The 25473-nt window shown below is 38.8% G+C and overlaps 2 protein-coding genes across 5 annotated transcripts in view; one reads left to right on the top strand and one right to left on the bottom strand.

Moving 5' to 3' along the window:
• Positions 1–2351: 2351 nt before the first annotated feature.
• Positions 2352–5585, top strand: LOC130088159 (UDP-glucuronosyltransferase 2C1-like). Its single transcript, XM_056254806.1, has 6 exons — positions 2352–3115; positions 3597–3745; positions 4251–4382; positions 4566–4653; positions 4974–5196; positions 5303–5585. Exons 1-6 carry the CDS (start codon positions 2371–2373, stop codon positions 5583–5585), a joined length of 1620 nt encoding a protein of 539 aa, XP_056110781.1. The 5' UTR covers positions 2352–2370.
• Positions 5586–11919: 6334 nt separating this feature from the next.
• Positions 11920–25473, bottom strand: part of gak (cyclin G associated kinase) — a 51984-nt gene continuing 38430 nt past the window's right edge. The window contains exons 21-28 of one of the 4 annotated variants that reach the window (XM_056254789.1): positions 23741–24154; positions 22901–23035; positions 22111–22251; positions 20321–20407; positions 19963–20223; positions 15417–15565; positions 15153–15329; positions 11920–12959 (exon numbers count right to left, since the gene is read on the bottom strand). In XM_056254789.1, the coding sequence (XP_056110764.1) occupies positions 12858–12959; positions 15153–15329; positions 15417–15565; positions 19963–20223; positions 20321–20407; positions 22111–22251; positions 22901–23035; positions 23741–24154 (1466 nt within the window). In that variant the 3' untranslated portion in view covers positions 11920–12857. The remainder of the gene's footprint in view (positions 12960–15152; positions 15330–15416; positions 15566–19962; positions 20224–20320; positions 20408–22110; positions 22252–22900; positions 23036–23740; positions 24155–25473) is intronic. The other 3 variants (XM_056254790.1, XM_056254792.1, XM_056254791.1) reach the window with 3 other exon arrangements.

The following is a 25473-nucleotide window of genomic DNA, read 5'->3' as shown; positions in this document are numbered from 1 at the left end:
TAGCAATGAGCAAGTTTTGCACATGTAAGTACAGCTTATACTACTTTATATATTTCTTGGATGAGATACATCAAGCATTAACACAAAGCAGCTGCTTAAGTGATGTTGTAAAACAATATTAAAAGGCATTTGTATCATTTATATTAGTCTCTTAACAGCCAGGGTTGCTAAAGCATGTAAATATATTGTCAGAGATCCACTGCCTCACCCCCACTGCCGTTAGTTGAGTACCGCTGTCAAGTACCATAACAGTAGTCTGTAAGCTTCAATACTGCAATAGTAACTGTAATGAGAACTGAAAGTTTTTTGTTTATACATGTATATATTTGATGCATACTGCAAATAATATGTGATAAAACATTTAAAGGGGCCATGAACTACATTATTTTTTTATTTTATTTTTTATAATGTTTCCTGGGGTGCACTTAAAGTGTTTAGTATGATGTTTACATTTTTTTTCTTCATAATTTAGAAATAAAAGGCATTTTTCCAACCCTGATTTTAGCCCAAGGGTTGTGTGAGACTTAAATGTAAATGCCGTGATTAGCCATCATCTTTGCATATGAAATAGCTAGTATTACATGTTGAACTCTCTCAAAAACTTTTAGCATGTTTTTACTAGTACAGCTCTCACGGTTAACTAAAAGTGTTGTTTATAGCATTATATTTAGACTGGCATGAAAGGTTGCAGTGATGAGCATGTAGCCGATCACAGACCGATGTTGAGTGTATGAATGCAGTGATCTCGTCATTGCAATTCGATTTCTGCATATGCTTTCCTCATAATTAACAGTGAAAACACAATGTAAATACAATATTCGTTGATTATAACCAAAGACTATAGATTAAAGGGACTTTTTATAACGGTAGTTTGGGCATGAGTCCAGAACTCAGTCACTGATAAACTTGCATTGTTTGATTGACAGCTCCAGCTATTGTAAAGGGAGCGTTCTTTGATCGCTTTCTATATTTAATTTAATCACAGTTTAAAATAACAGGTTATTTTCATCCTACTAAGAGAAGCAATGTGAAGTTGACCGTTTAGTCACTGGTTTGATTTACTGATACACAGACAAAGAACCTCTGACTGTACATGAATCACTATATATCAGAAATCGCTGGTCACAGACTCACAGATCAGGCATTAGAATTAACAGTTACTTACATGTTGTGGCATTACTGTCGAGTCCATATCGTAAAAGTCTGTTTGCAAAGCCTGCGCCGAAATTGTGACTGATTTACAAAAGAATCCACTGTGAAATGTACCGAATACAAATAAATAATGCTCAACTGAGACATTCACATTGTTGAAAATAAGCACAATCCTAGCATTAGAATCCTTTGGAAGGTAATGGTGTTTTAGTGGAGTGATCCTACATCTTACTAACACGCCAGTGGGCGGGGCCACAGTTGCAATAATGAAGTAGGAATGTTTTTTTTCTGCCGAGGCCGTCTTTCGTTGCACTATTATGCCATTAAGAGGCACATTAAGAGGCACAAGCTGTTTTTGGACTAACAAGGAAGTTTTCAGTTCTCAAACTTACAAGATATTCTTATAGTATGATGACCTCTTAAATGTCAAAAGCTCAAGGAAATTTTGGTTTCTCAATTCATGACCCCTTTAAAGGGACAATGTGTACTTTTTTAGGTATTTTATGATCTAAAATCAATATTTTTATTCATATATACTGTATGTCCTCAATGGTGTACAAATACCTCTGCCAATTATTTGACTTATCCTCATAAACAAAGAATTTTTTTATCTTTATATACATGGGACGGGTAGGTCCACGGAGGCTTCCATGTAGTTCCGCCATCTTGAAAAACTATAATAGTAGAGAGGGGAAACAAGTACTAGGCCAACGCGTTTTCGTTCAGAGCCAGCGTGACGTAACTGAACGCAGCAGCAAAGGAGGAGCAGAGCAGCGAGAGGCGCTAGTCACTGCCCCGGCAAGTTTCACAGTCAGTAATTCATACTGTAACATTCGTTTGTTCGTTGTGTCAAGTTGCAGTTTGTTTGAAATAACAAACCTGTTCACCCGAAGGAACACTCGACGAGGTCTATGGGTGCTATTAGAAGACATCCTGTCATAGCTTTTTGGTACATAACGAGTACCGTAGATACAACACGCATATTTGAAAAAGCGAGGCGCTGGAGAGCACAGTTCGTTTGAATGCAAAATAAATTTCACCGCTAGATTGGAGAAATTCCTACACATTGTCCCTTTAAAGCTACATGTATGAATCTGCTTTACCTTATACTTTGGCCTCTACCTTTTACCCTGTTGATTTATGAGCTTGTTGATTTATGATTCATGACTTGTTAAAATCTATATACTATGTTAATAATTATACCAGACAGTCCAGCACATGAGGCAAGAGACTAAAGATCTCACAATCTTATCACTGGCAATCATGAGACTCATAGTCTGTTTTCTTTCTCTGCTCACTGTATTTGGAACTGGAAAGTGTGGGAATATTTTAGTTTGGTATACTGAAGGCAGTCACTGGATCAATCTGAAGATCGTGTTGGAAACATTGATTGACAGGGGACACGATGTCACAGTGCTGGTGCCGGATGCCTCTCTCTACATGAAAGTTGAAGATTCGGATCGCTTCTCCTACCAGCCGTTTAACGTGTCCATGGATGCACAGGAGATGCGAAACTTTGTTGATGAATTTCTGCATTTCTCTGTGTATGAGATGGATCAGTTAAACTTGCTGCAGATTCAAATGAAATTTTACGACTTTGCGTCCAAACATCAGGCTATGTCTCTGGCACACTGTGACGGCATTTTGAAGTTGATGGACAAATTGCGGAAAGGAAAGTTTGATGTTGTTTTGTCAGATCCGATCTACCCGTGCAGTGATATCGTGGCTGAAAAGCTGGACATTCCCTTGGTTTACACTTTCCGATTCTCCCTGGCTCATGTTGTAGAGCGCATGTGTGGTCAGATACCAGCTCCACCATCATTTGTTCCTGGAGCCATGAGTAAACTCACAGACAAGATGAGCTTTACCGAGCGAATCCTCAATATGCTGTTCTACCTTTCTCAAGATGCTTTTGCCATTGTTGCTTGGAAACAAATGGACAACTATTACACTGAATATTTAGGTGAGTTAAAGAAAGGTTATTTTCTTTCTCTAAGAAAGGTATTTTCATGTTGATAGAACTTAATTTGTATTGAACTCTCTGAAAGAGATATTTACATTCATGCATTTGGGAGACGCTTTGCGACTTAAATTGCATTTCAAGGAACACATTTACATTCTTATCAGTTCTTACCTTCCCTGGGAATCAAACCCATGACCTTGGCGTTACAAGCGCCAATGCTCAACTGTTTGAGCTCCAGGAAGGCGGCTTATTAGATGTAATTATCAGTCCACAGTGCATACATTTGCCATCATCACATCTTGCATGTAAAGAATGTAAGGGACACGTTTCCATTTAGTCATGCTGATAGTCACGAAATGAAGGATTTCTTGTGCCATCAACAAATCAGTTTTGTCATGATGTAAATACAGTTAAAATACAGATCTTAAATACAGTGTCTAAAAAACTTTTGTGTAAAGCTATTAACCACTCCTCATTTTAGGACGGCCAACTTCCTATTGTGAGATGATGGGTAAAGCTGATATCTGGTTGATCAGAACCTACTGGGATTTTGAGTTTCCACGGCCATTCCTGCCCAACTTCAAATACATTGGAGGGCTTCACTGCACCCCTGCCAAGCCTTTACCCAAGGTGCATCTGTCTTTTTAAAGATTCTACCTTATTTGCTGTTAAGAAGATAGGAGGTCTGAATTTCTTAAAACAAACGGGCCACATGAATCGTCATTGTTTTCCTGAAAATAACTTGCAGTTCAGTGAGTCAAATGATGACTCATTGACCAGTCTGAATGGATTCAGTTTAAGTAATCTGAATATTTCTGAAATATACATTTAAAGAACCGGATCATAAGAAGTAATCAAACTACACTTGTAGTGCTGTATGTTTTTGATTTACTAAAAAGAAATGACTCCAAAGTCATTTGTTCTTGAAACAGACTGCGCTGGTCACAGTGTGTTATTGTTTGCCTAAAATTTGTGTGGAAAAACACTTGCTTTTAGCACCATTAGTAGCACCTTTATTTTACCTGGAAACTGCGGTGAATTGTACCTGTGGAAACATATTTAAGATATTGTAGAAATATATGTAAAAAAAATCACTTTTTCACAGCACAAGTTAATGATATTTTTTTTTGTGTAGGACATGGAGGAGTTTGTACAGAGCTCAGGGGATGATGGGATTGTGGTCTTCACTCTGGGATCTTTGATAGACAAAATTCCCAAAGAGATGAGCAACAGGATCGCCTCTGCACTGGCCCAGATCCCACAGAAGGTAACTGACCGTTCCTACACCCAAATATCAGGAACACATCAGCACTGCTTCTCTATGTGATTGGAATGAGGGAAAGTAGTTTAATTTTTCACAATTCAATCAATCTGAGCATTCACATTTACTCGGGTATTGTTTCTTTATAATCTCTGTCATCATCACTGATCAGTTGAGTGTGTGTTGCAGGTCTTATGGCGATTCGGTGGAGAGAAGCCAGACACTCTTGGTGAAAACACCAGAACCTATAAGTGGATCCCTCAGAATGATTTATTGGGTTTGTATTATAGTTTGATTGTATGCGACTTTTATTTTAAAATAGTAATTCCTGCTAAAAAAAAAAAAAAAAACGAATTACAAAATAACACTAAATGTAACAATGGGAGTAAATTAGGCCAGCGGAAGGTTTAAAAATAGATTCTGTCATTCTTTTGTTATAGCCCTTACGTTAATTATTCAGTAGGCTATACAACAATGTATTATTTGAGTTGTCTAAATTGTTCTTTTTGAGTCTGGTTGTGTAATTTGGAGTTTGCTCCATGTAAACTGTCCCAACTTTTTCCCTGTTTATTTATCCATATTTGTCTCCTGATTCAGGTCACCCTAAAACCAGAGCATTTATCACTCATGGAGGCACTAATGGCATATATGAGGCCATATATCATGCTGTTCCAATGGTCGGGATCCCCATGTTTGGTGACCAGCCAGATAATTTAGCTCATATGAAGGCCAAGGGCGCTGCTGTTGTTATAGACAATATCAAGAGCATGCAGCCGCAAGAGCTGGTGGATGGACTCAATGCCGTCATTAACGACCCCTCGTGAGTCACTCGTATCATATCTGACTGTCAGTCTGTGTTCTCCATTGCACTACACAGACACATTATACACAGATACATATCACATTATTTGTCTTCATCTCCGCAGGTATAAAGAGAATGCAATGCGTCTGTCCAGGATTCATCATGACCGTCCAATGAAGCCTTTGGATGAGGCGGTGTTCTGGATTGAGTTCGTCATGCGCAATAAAGGTGCTAAACACCTGCGTGTAGAAGCACACAACCTTACCTGGTACCAGTACCACTGTCTGGATGTGTTCGCTTTTCTTTTCACTATCCTGACTGTAGTCCTCTACGTCTTCTTTAAACTGAGCAAATTCTTCATAATGCGTTGCTGCTTTAGATCAAAGCAGAAAAGAAAAAAGGAGTGATAAAGTGTTTTTCATAGCTTGAAAGTATGTGTAAGTATCCAGTAATACTTACACTTTCTCTTCTATTCAAATTTTTTTATTTATATAAAACATTTTTTTTTTTACATGGACTGCGTTAGATTAAACTGGGAGGGGTCATAGCACTTGCATATTGTTGTCCTACTGTTAGTTTAACTGCTTTGTTCTCATTTGTAAGTCCCTTTGGATAAAAGCGTCTGCTAAATGAACAAATGTAAATGAAACATTATGTATGATGTATTACTTTTGAAATGTCTTCAAATTATTTACATTTTAAATGTTAAATTTTTGGGCTCTTGTTTACAATTCAACACCAGTGAGCAATACATTGTGGCCCCTAGTGGTCATTCAGAAACAGAAGATTTTATTTTAAAATACTTGAATTTTTTTTGTGTGCTTTTCACACTTAAAATTAGAATTGTTTTGTAATTGTTATGAAAGTGTTATTTCATACTGTTCATATTTTACCCTGTAATTAATCATGGGTATTCATGTTTGAAGATTTCATACTGTACATTTGCAATATACTGTATATTATACAATATAAAATCATTTATCATTTATTTTTTTCAGACTGGAATTAAACTGAATTAATATTAACTTTTTTTGTAATTAATTTATTGATCATTATATGATCAAATTCATTAAAATTAACATTTTTGTAAACAGTTACATTTTCCAACAGAGTTTTCAGTTTGACTTTTGTATTTTGATATGCTTTTTGGCTCATGCTAGTAGCATGGGGTATGTAAAGATCCACTGCCTAGGGTCATGAAGGTCAATAACACTCTCTCTACATGCTGTTGTGAACTTTTTCCTTCTAAAGTGTTTGAAAACTCAGAAGCGAAGACCAGGAGACTCGGGTGTATCTTTTTAAGCAGGGTTCTTTATTGCTGTTGCATCGCTGTACTCTGCTTCGTCCAAAAATCTTAGCCAAGTCTGAATAAACTAAAATACAGACTGTTCATATACCTTGCAAGGGGGAGGGATTACATAGAGGTGGAGACACTCTGAAACAAAGCATGTAAATTAAGTATACAGGTTTAGAAACCTGCCCTAGACTGAGAGTGCCTAATCCAATCAGCATAACTATTCAAAATGACAAAAGGTGATAGTCTCCAAATGCTGAGACAGGAACTCAAAGAACCATTTAAAACAAAAGGTGATTGTATCAATTTAACTTGCAATGGAAAGATCAGGACAGACAGGAACGGGCAGGTTTGTGACATAATTTACCTTAGTTACAAAATTCACACGAATAAACTTCCTCAGTTGATATACTATAGTATTGGAACCTAAATTAAACATTTTAATAAATGTGTAACCCTACAATGCGTAGAAAATACAGTGCATGCCATTGTAAAGACTATGCGTCAGCCTCATTTTCATTTGTGTGAAATTCAATATGGCTTCTACCCTGACAAAAGCCTGATTTTTTTTCTCACAAACCAATTCAGATCATAGTCCATCCAGCAGCCAATTCTTTGGGTCAAGGTGAGGGTGTAGAGTAGCCTAGGGTTAAAGGATAGTTCTCCCAAAAATGAAAATTCTGTCATAATTTACATAAAGACCTTCGTTCATCTTGGAGTACAAATTAAGATATTTTTGAAGAAATCCGAGAGCCCAACTTTCAAGGCCCAGAAAGGTAGTAAAGACATAATTAAAATAGTCCATGTGACAAACATGTTGGAAATCAAACATTTGACGGCCATTGACTTCCATAGTAGGAAAAACCCCCACTATGGAAGTCAATGACTACCGGTGACTGTTTACATTCTTCAAACATTCTTCTTTAGTGAGATACTCACAGAAACAGACATTTACATCGATAGTCTGGCGTTATAATTTATTTGCTTTTGGTGTACTGTGGAGTGAGTAAAACTGTTTTTAATGGCAGGCTAGCAGTTACCGGTGACTCGCGCTAGCCTAGCACCGGCGAACTATGCAACTGGAACGACTGGATGATTTTTTTTTTTTAAAACTGTCTCCACTGATGAATAACACCCAGGCTAACTTGGAAATGAGGTCCAATGTCCAAAATCCCGAACCACCCCTTTAAGTGTAACAGTAGTAAAATAAGTACGCAACTATACTACAAGTAAACATAGGTATCTATCTATAAATTACAGGAACGTCTGTGTGTCTGTCTGTTAATCGAATATCTCTCGAACTGTTAGTCCGATGGATTTCTACGGGCACGAGTAAGTGCAGTGCAGAGTTTGACGTTGTTCAGATTAGAAATGCAAAAGATATCGTTAAATATATCTGTAAAAGAAGCACACATTAAAGTCGTGGTTTAAAGATAAACCTTCTGACATTAGAGAGGGTTGTGGTTTAAAAATTGTGGTTTAAAAATAAACATTCTGTCAGCTAAACATTAAGTCAGCTACACTGTTTACTTCTGAAGTAAAAAAGTAGGGATTCTTTTCAAGGTTGTTATTATACATTTATTACAATGTAATTATACGTTTATTACAATGTAATTATACATTACAGTGTTATTATACGTTTATTAATTGTCAGCCGTTGACAAGTTTATTTACCTTGGTAGTACACTGTCTCGTGCTGTGCACATAGATGATGAAGTTAACATCAGGATTGTCAAGGCCAGTGCAGCCTTTGGACGTCTACGTGACTCTGTATGGGAAAGGACTGGCATCAAGCAGGAGACAAAATTGAAGGTCTACCGGGCAGTTGTTTTGCCAACTCTTCTGTATGGGTGCGAAGCTTGGACAGTCTACCAGCGCCATGCCAAAAAATGTAATCGTATCCACTTGAGCTGTCTGAGGAAACTGCTGAGGATCAAGTGGCAAGACAGAATTCCTGAGTCCTCAGCAAGGCAAATATATCCCCAGCATCTACACGAAGGAAGGAACAGCTTAGATGGACTGGTCACGTGACTAGAATGTCTTACGTGAGACTTCCAAAACAAGTCTTCTTTGGCGAGCTGAAAAAAGGCAAGCGAGCACAAAGTGGCACCAAAAAGCGCCACAAGGACACTCATTCATTGTGAAGCGTGCAGCTAGCGATTTGCAAAGATTAATATAAAGGTTAATAAAACATTAAACTCACTTCAGTTCTTCTGGAGGTGCAGCAGGAACACGAATAGCTGGTACCTACCGATCCTTTCTTCAGGAGCTGCTTCTTAGCAAAACCAGCTTTATACTGATCCTCCTCGTTTATAAAGCAGTCTGGTGAGAAATGATTCGGCAAACATGTAAGCATTGACGTTGCTCGTGGGGAATATTCCCTTCGAAAACAAACTCAGCCACTGCGTCTTCAGCGGTTCGGATTTAGGAACATTAAAATGACTGTTCGTTATTACACCCAAGAACAGAACATCACAATCGCTTAGACGCCATTCTGCTCATAGACAGTGCTCCAGCATATCAACAATGACCGCGCCGGTCCGCGCAGACTATGATTGACAGCTGGCTCACGAGCGAGGGCGGGTCTGTGTTGAAACGCTGCTGTCAATCAACAACGGGATCAACAATCGTGGGAGGGGCGTCCGAGGTCGAACGGCTCGATTTGAGGCAGGGGAAAACATATAAGGAGATTTAAAAAAAAAGCACTGGATGGATTTTTATCATTATATGATGGTTGTGTACAGGCACTGCCAACACACATTTCAGTACAATCAACTTGTAAAAGTGCATGTACCATTATATGACCCCTTTAACGGCCCCTCGTGAGTCACTCGTATCATATCTGACTGTCAGTCTGTGTTCTCCATTGCACTGCACAGACACATTATACACAGATACATATCACATTATTTGTCTTCATCTCCGCAGGTATAAAGAGAATGCAATGCGTCTGTCCAGGATTCATCATCATAGACATAATAAATACGTCTCTATGTTCATCATGACCGACCAATGAAGCCTTTGGATGAGGCGGTGTTCTGGATTGAGTTCGTCATGCGCAATAAAGGTGCTAAACACCTGCGTGTAGAAGCACACAACCTTACCTGGTACCAGTACCACTGTCTGGATGTGTTCGCTTTTCTTTTCACTATCCTGACTGTAGTCCTCTACGTCTTCTTTAAATTGAGTAAATTCTTCATTATGCGTCGCTGCTTTAGATCAAAGCAGAAAAGAAAAAAAGAGTGACTTTTGTTTTATTTATTTTTTGCATTAAACATTGTGTCTCCACCCACACAATGGTCTTTTGGAGTTCCAGTAGCTCAAAAATATCCTATCATCTCAACTCTTCCACATATAACTTCAGCTGTCAATAGGATGTGCCTTATCACCACATCACTCAACTTTGGATGGGCTCTCATCTCACAATATTAAACTAGATTGCTGTAATTCTTAATTATAATCATAATTATCCCCCCACTCCCTTACATCTTACAATCTGTTCGCGTTTGTATTGTGGTTTACTCTTGAAATTAAATATTGTAGCGCTAGTTTGGTCTTGCAATTATTTTTCATTGGTAAGTCACTGGATAAAATAAACTGATTGCTAAATGACTGTGAAATGCATTTTAATACGGATATAACTCAGAATATATAGTTTTTAAACATTAAGAAATGTATATTTAGAACGATGAAGAGAAAAACAATACGCTCTCGTTCAATTAACTCTGAATTCATCAGTAAGTAACACGTGGCTCGTTGTAAATCATTGCAACGGGACTTTTATTTTAAAGGGCGGCGGATGTCTACTTTAGTAGTTTTACTTCACACATCGCGAACAACCAGTCGACCATCAACAAGCAAGCGAACTCTTCATGTGATCCTGTCAGTTTTCCTTATATGATCGGTTAAACCCGAGATGATTAGAGCAGGTTTGGTGATCAAGAGATTTGCTGCATGGATGATGGTCCTGCATTTAACGGTAGTTTATTTTATATGGGTAGTATTGATGACTGCTAGGATGGGTAATTCGTTCACCCAATTCTGTATGTAGTGGGTTATACATTTGAGATAGTATTATAATTTTGCAATAGTTGTAGATTAAAGTTAAATTATGTTGGTTGTGGAATCGATTTGATGTTGGTGGTAAGTTTCTAGTTTCATAATAAGAGCACTGTGGTCAATGATGATGATGATGTCACAGATCTGCGCATTCTGACGCAAATGACGTGTGATGCCGCGTGAACCTGAGACCACAGGTTGTGTACTAGAGATGCATACTTTAAAATGAATGGCAAATGTTTAAACTGATCAACTGAGGTAAATATATATTGAAATATAATTCATGCATTTAGACAATGTGCATGATGTGCACAATTATGCATACATTCAACTGTAATAATAAAATACATATGGTATTGCCATACCTGAAGATGTAAATTTTCTTACAGGAATTTTACTTGTGTAAATACTTACATTTGTATCATTAGGTGACATACAGACTAATGCTTAAAATAATAGACAATCTAAACCCAAACCATGATTATGGTTTATTGGTCAAAAGAAAATAAAGACAAAAATATTTTTTAAGACCGTGGTGTTATGATTTTGTTCTCCATTGCATCTGGTGAGAAACAGTAGTTTTACATCCAAAGGAGAGCTGAGTGGGCAAGAGAAAGAAAACTGTGACATTATTTAAAAAAAATATTCACTCTCCACCAAAATACAGCAGCATTTTTTATTTTCTTACATATTCTTATTCTGTGAATATATACTTATCTTACCCATAAGTATAAGGACATTTATTTAGACTGAACAAAGTCATTCATTTCAATCCGAACCTATTAAATACAACCAGTAAAGATTTTGAACAGAAAAGCCACACTCCAGTTTGAAACATCTATGACTTTGGTGGAGGGTGAATAAGTTGAAACGTCTCCAAAAATCACACAAAACCGTGAACTGACAATCTGAACCAGTAACAGATGGAAGGATTTGGTTTTGTTCAGTCCGAGTGTATCACCTCCTGTGTTGCAAGTCTCGTACAGGGATAATCTCAGAAGGTCCCAGTCTAAATAAGAGCATTTTCTTCCAGTCCTCGATTTTTCTATAACAAAAATATTGGGAGCTATATTTATAAAAACAACACTAATTAATTTCCACCCTAACATCATCGTCTAATAAGTGGTATCAGAGTTTTTTTTTTCTTCACATTTGGATATGGGCTCATCTGAATTTGGCCTGATGACCCGAGCGATTGGTGCAAACTTTCTAGTGTCATTATTAAGAGATTATGGAAACATCAAATAAAATATTGTGAAGACTTGCTAACACATTGAAAATAGGATAATAGTACAAGGAATACAAAAAACAAAACAAAAAAACAAGGCGGCAGAATTACATTCCAAATTGCCAGCAATAATCTTAAAAAGCACATTCATATTAGTAGATGCTTTGGAATGATTTTAGTTTTGCAAAATGCTCAGCTTGTTTCATCGTTTACAATAAATTTGATATTTTAGTCCGTTTTATATCCATCCATTAGCCATGTACAGCTTTCAAAAACAATAAATAAGACAGACATTTCTGATTGGTCCATGTTGAGATAAAAAAAAAAAATGGAGAGTTCAGAGGTTTTGTTGAAGTTAAGTTTCTTTTCGGTCACTGGAATACCCTTTGGACTGCAGAAAATGAGCCCTGAACCTACAAATACACAAACGACATCTTCCAACGAGGTGCCTGGAGAGAATTAACACTGGAGATCAGTGAAAACATGATGAGACTGAAGGGAAAGTGATGAAAAGTCCAACAGAAACTTCACATCATGGAGAGCAGACGTCCAAACCTCTGCTTTCGCTTCACATGAACACGATCCACCCTCAAACACACACACACACGAGTCGAGTGAATATTTACATCAGTAATTGACAAACCACACTGATTGAAAAACAAAAAGGTGAAAACAAAAGAATGACAAAAGTGTGATGCATAGAATGGCATAAAATAGATCAGCGATAATCATGTCTGTCTTCATCCCAGAAACCATCAGTTTTCAAGCTCTTTTGAAGTGCAAGACACAGACTGTAGTCTCAGGTGTGTGTGTGTGTTAGTGTGTTTGCCAAAAGGATGCTAGCATGGTCCCCTTTTGAAGGAGGAGAAATCCAACGCTACAGGTTTCACTCAGGAGAGCGTGTGGTAGTTCAGGAAGAGATCTGTCCGTTCCTCAAACATAAGAGGTCTGTTTTCTTCCTGTGATTGATCTGTTCCACTGCCAGCCTCTCTCTCTCAGTGTGTGTGTGTGTGTGTGTGTGTGTGTGTGGAGAGAGAGAGAGAGAGCGCTGTGCCTGTAGGGGGCTCGCTGCACCTGGCAGACGCTCACTGAGCGTGTTCAGAACAGGGCTTTGGATCCATGGTTCTCAAACTCGGACCAGGCATCGCTCAGCTCCATGAAGATCATTTTAGCGTACTGCTCGTACGGCTGACCGGTGGCCTGGAGGACCAGAGAGAGAAAATCTCCATTATTACTCCACTATTGTTGAACACAAAGATGAGAGTTACACTGACTAACACATGTCGGAAGCGGAGTTCTTTAGCAGTCAATTGAAGTAAGAATCAAATCAAAATTGACCCTATCTAATGCAGATAACTGGATTTATAGGGAACGATTAATCCATTAATATTTTTTTTAACCTTCATAATTGTTAATAAAAATAAGCAACTTTAAACTGCTTTCAGTCAACAGTTTAAGAGTGAAACTCAAAATATGCCAAGAACATGTTCGGGGGGGGGGGGGGGGGACACAATTGTGACTCTTAATTCAGATTTGTATCACTGTTAAACATTTTTAATAGTTAAAAATATATTGTTTGGTATATGAATTTATAATTAACATATTGATTTAATTATTATTTTCTTGACAAAAAAAACATAAAACACTTGACAAATGCTCATGTCTGAAATGAAAACAATACTTTTATTATTATAAATTAATATTTGCAATTATTACATTGCTTAACATATTAACTATAATTAACATATTTCTATTAATATTAATTATTATTTTCTTGACAAACCCCACCCCCAAATGATCATGTCTACAATGAAATAAAAATAATACTTATATTAATATTAGGGGTGGAACGGTTCATGTATTCGTATCGAACCGAAACGGTACGGGCGTCACGGTTCGGTGCACGAATTTACACGGAGAATACACGGTATAAAAATAAATAAAACTCGCGTGCAAATTAATCAATGTAATGCGGAACTACTGTTAGATACGCGGGTTCTTTAGGGACACATAATCTGTACCATCGGCTTAGCTCTGAACGAGCGTTCACTTCAAACGTTGGCTTTATACGCGCGTCCTATTCGCTTTGGACTAGCGTCGAACTAGACGCGAATTTGAAGCTCTATTCGCATTTGGTGTGACCGCATAATGAACAGGCTGCGATGTCAAGATTGCAATGCTGGAGAGTGTGTGTGTGTGTGAGAGAGAGAGAGAGAGAGAGAGAGAGGCGCGCGCGATCTAACTGTGTGTGTGTGTGAGAGAGAGAGAGAGTCATTTTGTTCATACAGATCATTAAACCTGCAAAGTGTTTACTTATATTTGTGTACACTCGCAATAAAACACAACATTGTGCTTTTGTCAAACTGTAACCTACAACTGTCACCCAACCAAAATCACATACACACTGTTTTAAAACCAAAACATATTTATCCAACTCCATTTCAAAACAGTCTGTCTTTTGGACATTCATCATATTGCATTGGTTTTCATTTCTTGTCCTCGGAGCACTAATCTTACACATTCAACATTGATTAAAAAAGAAAATCGAATGTGTTTTTAATGGTAGTATTATTTTATACAGAAATCAATTATTTATAATTCAGATGAGAATAATGTTACATTGTCAATTAATAATGTTAATTAAAATTAAGGAAAACAAATATATTGATCTGAAATATAGCAAAATAATTTTAAATTAATAGTACAATTACCAAACATATCGCAAGGTCTTTTTGTCTTTTTATTAATTTAATTAATAAACTAATTATATAAAACTATTGTCAGTGCACTACAAAAAAACTGGTTCTATGCCTTTATTAATAAAACTTATTTAAAAAATACAATGCCTTCTGCATTTTTGTTTTGCTTTTCCCTCCATTGTACCGAAATCGTACCGGACCGTGATGTCTGAACCGAGGTATGAACCGAACCGTGACTTCTGTGTACCGTTCCACCCCTAATTAATATACATTTATATTTCTATTACTGTCAAAAATGTTTATCCATACAAATTACTTATTCATATATTGCTTAATAATAATCAAAATATTGCTTAAAAAACTAATCATTTACAACTAAACAAACAATAAATAAAAAAATAAGAGTTGAATTCTGTTGGCATCACTGAATCATTACTTTCCTGTTTATCACTGTAAAGCTGCTTTGACACAATCTGTATCGTATAAAGCGCTACATACCGTAAATAAAGGAGACTTGACTTAAATAGACTGTGGTATTATTGCTTAAAAAGATTTGCTCCGCCCGTATAGCCTTATCTGTGTCAGCAGATTTTCTTTTCCAGAGACCAAGTTTATACATTTTGATGAAAAAAATGAAATGCATTCTTTTACTTTCTTGCTTTTTGAACAGTGCTGTAATGTAAACATCTCATACCTTGTCTGGGTGCACAACAAGCACGGCCTTCCTGTAGACCCTCTTCACCTGGTCAGGTGTGACTAGATCCGCCATGTTGACGGGCTTCCAGCGGGTTTCTCCTTCCCACAGGACAGTGTGCAGTGTGGAGAGCAGAGCCCTGATGTTACGCTCCTTCCCCTCGATCCAATCTAAGATCTAACATACAAACATCATCCTCATCAAGCCCAAAGCACATCCACCAGTACATATGTTCTAGAGAAACTGCTAAACGCTCATCTGTACCTGAAGTTTGAGAGGGTCCATGTCTTTAGACAGCTCCTGCTTCCTCATCTCAGCTATAGTTCTGGGCGTCTTCCTGTCAGGTTTGGAGCCGAAACCTTGTGTGGACAGAAGATCCTCAAAGTCGTCTTCTTTCACTTTGGGCTTACGACCTAAAGGACAGAAACAGTCTGTACAACAAAAGCAGACAATAACAACCACAACACATTTATGAAATGTATTAATGCATCGTAATTACCAAATCGCCCATGACAATTATTGCACTTAGTCGCCAAAAATATTATTTTTAAAGTCATATACATTTAATTACATATATATAAAATTTTATTTTTGGGGTCTGCTAGAATACATTTACACAATTATAGTACAAGTACAACAACATATTACTGCAGATAGCTGCAGCTCCTCGAGTCACTCTTTGCATGAAACGCTCTCGCTGCATCCCAAATCGCGTACTCTGAGTATCATCATGATCTATATAAGTAGCTCTGTCATAAAGCCGCCTCTCAAGCAGCTCTCGAGTACAAACTTGACTTCTTTTTCGTGGCTTGTTGCGCTTAAACGGTCAAATACATACAAAATGATGTCAAAATGCCCGCCTTGTCAAGTATTCAGGAAAATACAGTCAGTTTTGGAATGTAACTAGTTAGAGAAAACAACAGTATATTGGATCCGTGCGTACGCTCTTAAAGTGACAGCAGCCTAATAAACCTGCTGCAAAAAGACAGAAAATCACTCGCTGCGCTTGACTGAATAACTTTTAAAACTTTAATTGTAAGCATTAATCTGTATGAATATTTTATATTAGATCACTTTCATTTCTGTGGTATTTTTTTACCACAGAAAAACAGTTTATATTTTATCAATCTCTTTATTTTTATTGTATTTATTTGTGCTATTGTTTGCAATTTGTTCTTCTTTTATTACTTACCGTTTACTTGTCTTTTTTTATGTATATATAGCTCAACGATTCAAATTAAATCTTCCTGTGTACATTTACTTAAGACATCGATGAGAGTATCGATCCAAGGTACTTGAAGTGTTGAACTTTCTTTAGATCCGTTGCGTCGATGCCAATGGTACCATCAGTCTGAGGGCCACACTCCAGGTACTCCGTCTTTGCGAGGTTGAGTCGCAAGCCATTTGCATCCAGGCGATCTTTCCAATGCTGCCCTTGGTCTTGAAAGTCTTGCCGCTCCCTGTCAGCGAGGAACACATCATCAGCATAAAGTAAGGACCATGGATGGGGCGTCTGGAGGTCCCGTGTCACTGTGTCCATGCATGTGATGAAAAGCAAGGGCGAAAGGGCCGATCCTTGGTGGACTCCTACGTTGATGTTGAAAGGAGATGATATCCCAGCTGTGCATCGAACCACGCTCCTGACGTCTTGGTATAGGAGTTGCACCCAGCTGATGTAGGTTTCGGGTACATGGTGATGTCGGAGGGAGGCCCAGATGAGGTCATGGGGAACGCGGTCAAAAGCCTTCTCCAGGTCCAGGAAGACCATGCGGACTAGCTTGTTCTTTTCCCGGTGTTTCTCCATCAGGAGGCGGGCTGCGTGGATGGCGTCTGTGGTCCCTCGTCCTTTGACGAAGCCGCATTGATTTGGACTGACTTTAATAATGCTGCGAAGGCGGCTGTCCAGGATGCATTCAAAAATCTTCATGGAGTGGGATAGGAGTCGAATCGGCCGATAGTTTTTGCATTCAGCAACGTCCCCCTTGCCCTTCCAGATCGGTACCGTGGTGCTGATCGTCCAAATGTGCGGGACTTTGCCCTCAATAATGATCTTGTTGAATAAGGTGGAAAGGACCTCGGCTCCTCTGTGCCCCATCAACTTCCAGGCTTCAGCAGGGATGTCGTCTGGGCCGGTAGCTTTGCCATTCTTCATCCTCTTCACGGCCTTCGTGACTTCAGAGACGGTAACTGGCGGTACAGGTCCAGGGATGGGATCCAGGCTGTGGATAGGCGGATGCGGGAACTCTTCGTTTGAGATGGCTGCGAAGTACTCGCTCCAGCGGGTGAGTATGGCACATGGGTCTCGCAGGGCTTGCCCATCGGCGTTCTTAATGTGCATGACTCGACCAATGGCTTGGGTCGCTTGGTGGCGGGAGTTGGCAACACGGTAGATCATCTTTTCTCCCTCAGGTGTACCTAGCCGCTCGTATAGATCGTCATAATGCACGGCTTTCGCCTTGGCCACTGCCCGTTTTGCGGCTGATTTGAGTATCTGATAGTGTTGGAGATCATCGTCCAGCCGTGTGCGGTGCCAGGTTACGAACGCCAGTTTCTTGGCCTTGATTGCCTCTTTGACGTCCTCACTCCACCACCAGACTTGTTTGTCCATAAATCGCCGCCCTGGCTTCGTCGAGCCAAGGGCACCGGTGGCAGCATCACGAATGCTGGAGGAGATATCGTCCCAGATTTTTTCAACTGATTGGTCGAAATTTATGTCTAGTGCTTGGAGGGCCATCGCAAGCTGCTGCTTTTGTTCGTTCAATTTCCACCACTTGACCCGCTCAGGCCCAGTAATTCTCGGTCTAGGTTGCGGCTGCAGATTAAGTTGGAAGTCGAGGACGAGTGGCCGGTGTTGGGGGCCGATATTCTCTGAGGGAATCACATTGGCATCAAGTGCCAGTTTCAGGTCACCGCGTCGGATCATCCAGTAGTCGATCTGGGTTCTGTGGACACACCTGGACACACCAGGTGGCTCGATCTCTTTTTGAAGAAGGTGTTGACGACGACGAGGTCATGGGCTTCAGCGCAATCCAAGATGCGGGCTCCCTCGTCGTTGCGTGTACCTAGCCCCTGTCCTCCATAGACTTGATCATATCCTCCACGGACTTGATCATATCCTCCACGATCTTTGCCAACATGGCCGTTTAGGTCTCCTCCGACCAGGATGCATTCGTCTGTGGCGATTATCTGTAGGTGAGCGCCGAGGGTTTCCCAAAACTCATCCTTCTCTTGATCGGTGCAGCCAACTTGAGGGGCGTAGCATGAGATGACTCTGAGGGTGGTTGTGCCGGAAACAATCTTGATCGAGATTAGGCGGTCAGAGATGTTGTCGACTTCGACGATACTGTCTCGTAGTTGTTGGCAGACGACCACGCCTACTCCATTTCGCCTCGACGTGACACCATGATAGATGAGTTTATACCCTTCTCCAATGTCTCTTGCCTTGCTCCCCTTCCACTTGGTCTCTTGGATACACGCGATGTCGATGCGTCTGGTCTTAAGAGTATCAGCCAATTCACGGCTACGGCCGGTGAGGGTGCCGATGTTAAGTGTGGCTAGTCGGATTCGGTGGACTATCTTCTTTGGCCTGCCCCGTCCTTGAGCAGGTAGCCCTTGTACATTTCTCACACCATCCGGGCGTTGATGAGGCGCGTCGCCTAGGGGGAACGCCCTAGCTTGATCGGTTTCTTGGTTTGCTGCTGCCATTTGATGCGACCAAAGAGACCCAGCCGATGTGTCGCCTCACCTGTCGCTGGGACCAGAGCCACCGTTTGCCGAGTCCCCAAGGGTACTCGTTTCCAGCCGACACCACGAGGAGGAGGTGGTTGGCTTTTGACGGCTCTAAAGAGCCTGATATACTTCAAGTGAAATCGAAGAATAAACTGTGGTTTGCCATCATTTTGAACAAAATCAGGCCAAATTCTTTTGGAAAAGTTCGATCTGGCTGGTAAACACCTTAAAACTACCATTGGTCTGTGGCGATTATGTAATACGTAGGTGTGGCTCTGAGGCTCCGCCTTCTTTGACGTGGAAATCTCTGGTTCAGTCCGTCGAGGTCAGACGCCCACAAGTAAAAACACTGGAGAGCTGCTTTATAGTAGAAACTGAAGTTGTTTTTCAAATTTTTTTTTTTTTCATGTTTAATACTGTAAAGCTGCTTGATTTAAAGCACTCTATTGTATTATGTTCTATATAAAAGACATGACATGATGACTTGAGTTCCAAATTGCAGAGCTGGTGCAAACATATCCACCTACTATGATCAGATGCTTTCTTGCCGCTGTGACACAGAATCAACCTACATTGTATTTACATAAAGTGTTCACAGGCAAATTTGCTTTATGCATTTCCCTGGCGTCGAAAACAGGCACACATAAGGAAACACGATTCCTGGTGGCATGTCAATATCCATGGATCACTGGATCTTTGCTAAGTTGTAAGGAACACTATCAAGTCTAACCTTTAGTTTAGACTGATTATCATTTGTTTTACTCGCATTTTTGCAGTTTCCCCTATTAAATCCAGTATACTCTCTATACCGCTGCTAAGGTATTTCAAACTTCTTTTTATCCCTAAGCGAAGAACAAAAAAGAACTTTCTAACGAGTATATCGGTGCCTTAAGTCACGGAAATAATGGCAGGACTACAAACGAGGCGTTTCAGGCATTCACTTCTTTTGCCATGGACTTTGTAACTTTGCAGAAACATGCACAAACGAGCAAGATTACACAAGATCAAATATTTTTTTGCTCAAACAATTATTAGAAATGGCATGATTTCAAATTTGCAACTTTCACGCATTTGTTCTTACCAAAGGCCGGTCCACGGATGCCCCTCTCTTCTCGCCCACCGATCACACTGAAGCTGGGGACGTAGTTTGGTTTAGCCGGTTGGGGAACAGGTTTGGAGGGCTGGGTTTGCTGCCTGGACGCGGAGTTTAGAGGCATCCAGGGTTTGTTCGGGCCAGATGAGGGCCGAGGGTTCTGCTGCCACTGCTGACTTGAGTTCTTTGGGCCACCCGCAGAGGGCGCCGCTTTATAACCTGAACCAGAGAAACCAGCACTGGATGAGCCTAAACACAAATCAGTGTTAGTTGCATGCTATGAATGACATATGACAAAGTAGTCTGATAAAGGGTCAGCACTGATATGTAATACAGTAACACATACCAGGTAGTGTTGAGGGCAGGTTGCCCAGGTCTGCGAAGGGGTCAAAGCTCTGAGATTTGGCCTTGGAGAAAGATGAGAGTCCTGAGGCTGCACAAAGAAAGATAAACTTTTTAAACACTTTATGGGCTGCTATGACTGGATTATGAGTTTTCTAACAACTAACACGAAAATCGCATTAGCTGATTGACCGGTAAACATAGGAAGTGTTTGATTGTATGAACAGGGTTATTGTTCAATTTAATGGTAACACTTTACAGTAAGGTTTCATTTGTTAAAATTATTTAAATACATTAATTAACATGAACTAACAATGAAATATATTTCTATTATCTAGCATTTATTAATCTTAATATGTAATCTCAATTTTTAACTCTTTCCTGCCAGTGTTTTTGAAAAAAGTTGCCAGCCACCGACAGCATTTTTGATAATTTTCACAAAAATGTCATGGCCCCCAGAATATTTTGTTGTATATCTAAACATGCAATATATATATATATATATATATATATATATATATATAAAGAACAGAGCCTCTGCTTTAAAAAAAAAAAAAAAAAATTATTCTAGCTTCATGCATTCTTTTTTTATCAACACTTGAATGTGGGTAAGTTTAATAAAAAAAAGCAACATTTTGAGCAAAACGTCTTTTTTTAAAACGTTGCCAGCCACCGCCAGCATTTTTGATATTATTCACAAAATGGCCCCCGGAACATTATGTTGAATGAATATCTGAACATGCAATATATCAAAAGAAAGAGCCTCTGCTTTTTATTCTAGCTTCATGCATTTTTTTTTATTTTTATTTTTTTTATCAACACTTGCATGTGGGCAAGTTTCATAAAAAAAAAGCAACATTTTGAGCAAAAAGCAGAAAAAAAATGCAAGTGGATCGGATTCAGATCGATGATCAAAACACAGAGTAGATCGAGTCCATCAACACCCCAAAGCTTCACAGTCCTATAGCTTATCCTGGGTCAACATTTCATTGGTAACATTAGGCAGTTTTGATTTATATGCTGTTTAATGTTGATGATCGCATTATTTTACATATGCATCTGCTTACATATGATATTGCTTGTTTCTGTTTCTTCACAAGTCTTTTGAGCAGGAGATTCGGTATTATTTCAGAAGATGCGAATCAGCTCCCCCTACCGTATAACAGTGACAACACGGAAAGCCGGAAATTTCTGTCAATGGCGGGGGAATGTCGTTTCAAATGACAGAAATTGGCAATGGTGGGGAAAGAGTTAAAGATCAAGTTATTACTGTTACCAATACCAACATGACATTTTTTTATTAACTTACAATGACAAAGTATAATAAATAAATGTAAAATATATTTGTTAGTTAAAGTCTCCATGAAATCAAACTAGAAAATTAATATTTTTCATGAAATATTGCAGCGTTTATTATAAATGATTTATCTGTCAACATGTTTATTTAAAAAAAAAAATGTATATGCCCTCGTAATCTTTTATCAAAATAAAGGTTCTCTGATGACATGTTCACTGGCGTGAGGGCGGGACAACCTGTCACTCACATGAGATCCACCAATAGCAAAGCACAACCATCCAATCAACCACCCCATGAGCAAAGTGAAGTCCCTACATTCTTTCATTCGAGAAGCTGTTTTACTCGGATATACATCAATAGTAAGTTATTGCATTAACTAAAGTTAACAAATTAGACTGCTGTAAAGCGTTACCAACTTAACCAAGTAACTGTTCTGACTGATTTAAGGTCTGGTTATCTGAATGAATGATTGAATGAATGAATGAATGTTTGACTACCACTCATAGTAGGTTTGCTGGCAGCGGTGGTCATGTTAATAGTCGTGCTGGTTCCACCTGTGGTCCAGTTGTCCCACCCACCTAACAGATCAGGCTGACTCGCGGATGATGTCATCTTCGGAGTCTCGCTTGCTAACTTATCTGGCAAAATATTTTATAAATATTAATTTTAAGAAGTATTTTATGAAAGACACTTTCAGACACCCTGACATTTACTTTAAAAACACCAAAGAACTTAAACCGATGTTTATTTATACTTAAAAAAAAGAAAAAAAAAGAGAGAAAAAGATCAGCTTTAAAAGGGATAGTTTACCCCAAAATTTAAATAGTTTACCCATTTTTGGGTGAACTATCCCTTTTAACTCAAAACAAACATTGCTCTTAATAACCACAATTTTTTTGTCCCTTTAAAAAATAACAACACTTGGTAATTTGGTAACACTTTACAATAAAGCCTCATTTGTTAACATTATTTAATGTATTAACTCGTGAGCAACACAAATGGTACAGTATTTATTCATCTCATCAAAATCCAGCTGTTCATTGTTTGTTCATGTTAGTTCACAGTGCATAAACTAATGTTAACGGATGCAACATTTGATTTTATTAATGTATTAGTAAATGTTGAAATTAACATTAACTAAGATTAATAAATGCTGTAGAAGTATTGTTCATTCTTAGTTCATGTTAACTGAAGTAATTAACTAATGAAACCTTATTGTAAAGTGTTACCAGTGTTGATTTATTAGTACACTACTTTGATTCATATGTACATCGGAGCAGAACTCACTGAGGTTAAACAGGCTGGAGTTGGATGCAGGAGGCGGAGCTTTGAAGCCACTACTTCCACTGTCTGACCCCAAGAGGTCACCAAATAGATCTGACCCTGAAGATGCTGACCCCACACCAAAGGGGTCAAAGAAGTCTACAGAAAGAAAGTCCATGCAATTTAAAACAACTGAAAAACATTTATACAACTATTTTTCTAAAATATTAATATATTCTAAAATATTAAAGAACATGTCCGGGTGATATTTACCCAAACGTCAAAAGAATTTGTATTTTTATTTTGCATTAATGAAAAGAGCTAATTTTGGTCAAATTATTTTATTTATTTTTAAATTAAATTAGTGTTCAGTGGATCTGCTATTTTCATTATATTTGTTGATGATTCTTAAATTAAATCATATCAAATTAAATCAAATATAATGCTGATGTTGTTGCTTTTCCCCACCCTGTATGTATAATAAGAAAACAAATGCATTACAAATAAAAAAATTAAATCAGCATAATACGTAAAAGACTATGTACCTATTTATAAAATGTTATAAAAATGTATAAATACAATATATACACTTTTTATCATTACAGTAATGAGAATTTGAGAGGAAAATTAATCAATTAGCTGTGAGGAAAATTTTTCCTAATGCCAAAAATATTATTGTTCCTAAAATAGACTTCATTTTATTTAACCAAATATAAATTTCTTTAGATTTTTGACTTTCATCTTTAATCTTTATTATCTATCTTTATTATTATTATAGGTGAATCATGCCTTCCAGGTGTCAAACTTGCAACCTTTTGGTACTGAACACGATCTTTAAACACTCTTGTAGGAAATCTCTTCTACCTTTATTAGCCGCTGGTGCCGGTTGGCTGGACGTGTTGGGGAAGAACAGATCTTCTCCTGTACCTTCTCCGATCAGGTCTTCTGTGTCAGCTGGAGGCGCAGCGTTGGATGGAGGGGCGAACAGATCGTTTAGTAAATCACTGTTACTAGCAGAACTTTTCAGACCCGTCACCACAGAAATGTTCTCGGCCGAAAGACAGGGGTCAGAGTTCAGGCCGAGCAGGTCCTCTGTGTCGGGCTGGGGGTCAGGTGGTGTGGTTGTGAAATCTGCCTCGAAGAGCGGTTCACTGGTGTCACGTGACAGAGTCCCATCAATGGGGGCGGAGTAAGACACTGACTCCTCCTCCGAGCCGCCACTCAAGTCCTCCTGGTCATCCAATTGGCTGTCAGAGCGATCGAACTGCCGACTTCCATCTGCAAATACACCATAATACAGTACAACTAATAAGTGCATAAATCAATTTCACAATAGCACTATGCTATATTATGATTATGGTATAATGCCCTTTTCACAAGATCTAAAATGTGTCTGATGTACCCAGAGTGTGTATGTGAAGTTTTAGCTCAAAATACCCCACAGATATTTTTATATAGCATGTTAAAGTTGTCACTTTTTGGGTTATGTAAATTCTAGGGTTGGTGATGTCACTAACCCAGGAGGAAGCTTGTGTAGTCCCTGCCAGCCGTTTGTTGTAGTCCTTAAAATGCAATTTCTTTAAAAGCAAATATCTCCCTTTGCTTTGAACTTTGAGCGTTGTAACTTGTTGTTTATGCTCAAACAGCAACATTACACACTAACTAAAGTTAGAAAAGTGAAATCACAATCAACCACCCCTTTAAAATATTGTGCAGCCTTGGATAACAGTCAAATAATGCGGTTCATGGATTCTTGTCCACGACACTTCCGGTATTTTGTTGGTTAAACGGTCAAATTGCAATTGAGTAAATTGCAATAAAAGATTTTTTAAAATAGAGTATTTGAATTTAATCAAGGAATCATGACATCCCTAGCCTGGATGCCAGCCCGAACCCGGCCCACAACATTTTTTGGTCGGGAAGTTCGGTCTGGACTCGATCCATTGAGGAGTAATTATGATCGGTTCAGAAATCGTTGGGCCAATCAAATTACCAGGGCGGGCTTTATACGATGATGGCCAGATGATCTCCAGTTACGTAATCATCACGTTATCAAAGAGCGCTTGGGTTGAACTGGTTTCCCTCAGAGTTGACTGCAGCTGGAGAACTGAGATGTATAGATTCCGCTATCGCGTCTGTTGTAAAAGAAACAGCGCATTCATTTAAAAAGACGAACAGAGAACTGCAATCAAGGCATTTGTCGATCGGAAAGATGTGTTTGCCGTCCTTCCTACGGGATTCAGCAAAAGTTTAATTTATCAGCTGGCTCCGATGGTCGCTAAAAGATGGGATGTGGTCGTTGTGGTTTCTCCTTTGGTCGCACTCATAGAGGACCAAGTAAAAGAAGCAACACTCATTATTTTACTACTTCTTCCAGCTTGCGTGCATTTGACTTCTGTTGACAACTATGCGTAGCTCAACATATGTCACTTACTGCGTTGCTCTGATTGGTTGTAGGTCTATCCAATTGAGTGCAGAGTTTTTTTTTTTCCTGGTTCGATTAAGAGACGCCTCATAATCAAAGCCCAATGGAGCAGTATCACACTCACATTCTGACTAGAATATGAGTATGACGAACTCAGGCTATGACATCCCTA

The sequence above is a fragment of the Rhinichthys klamathensis genome, unplaced genomic scaffold, assembly GCF_029890125.1.
Source record: "Rhinichthys klamathensis goyatoka isolate OS25496 unplaced genomic scaffold, OSU_Roscu_1.1 h1tg000114l_1, whole genome shotgun sequence".
NCBI lineage: Eukaryota > Metazoa > Chordata > Actinopteri > Cypriniformes > Leuciscidae > Rhinichthys > Rhinichthys klamathensis.
Note: the sequence above shows the minus strand (reverse complement) of the source record. Positions and strands in the feature narration are given on the sequence as shown.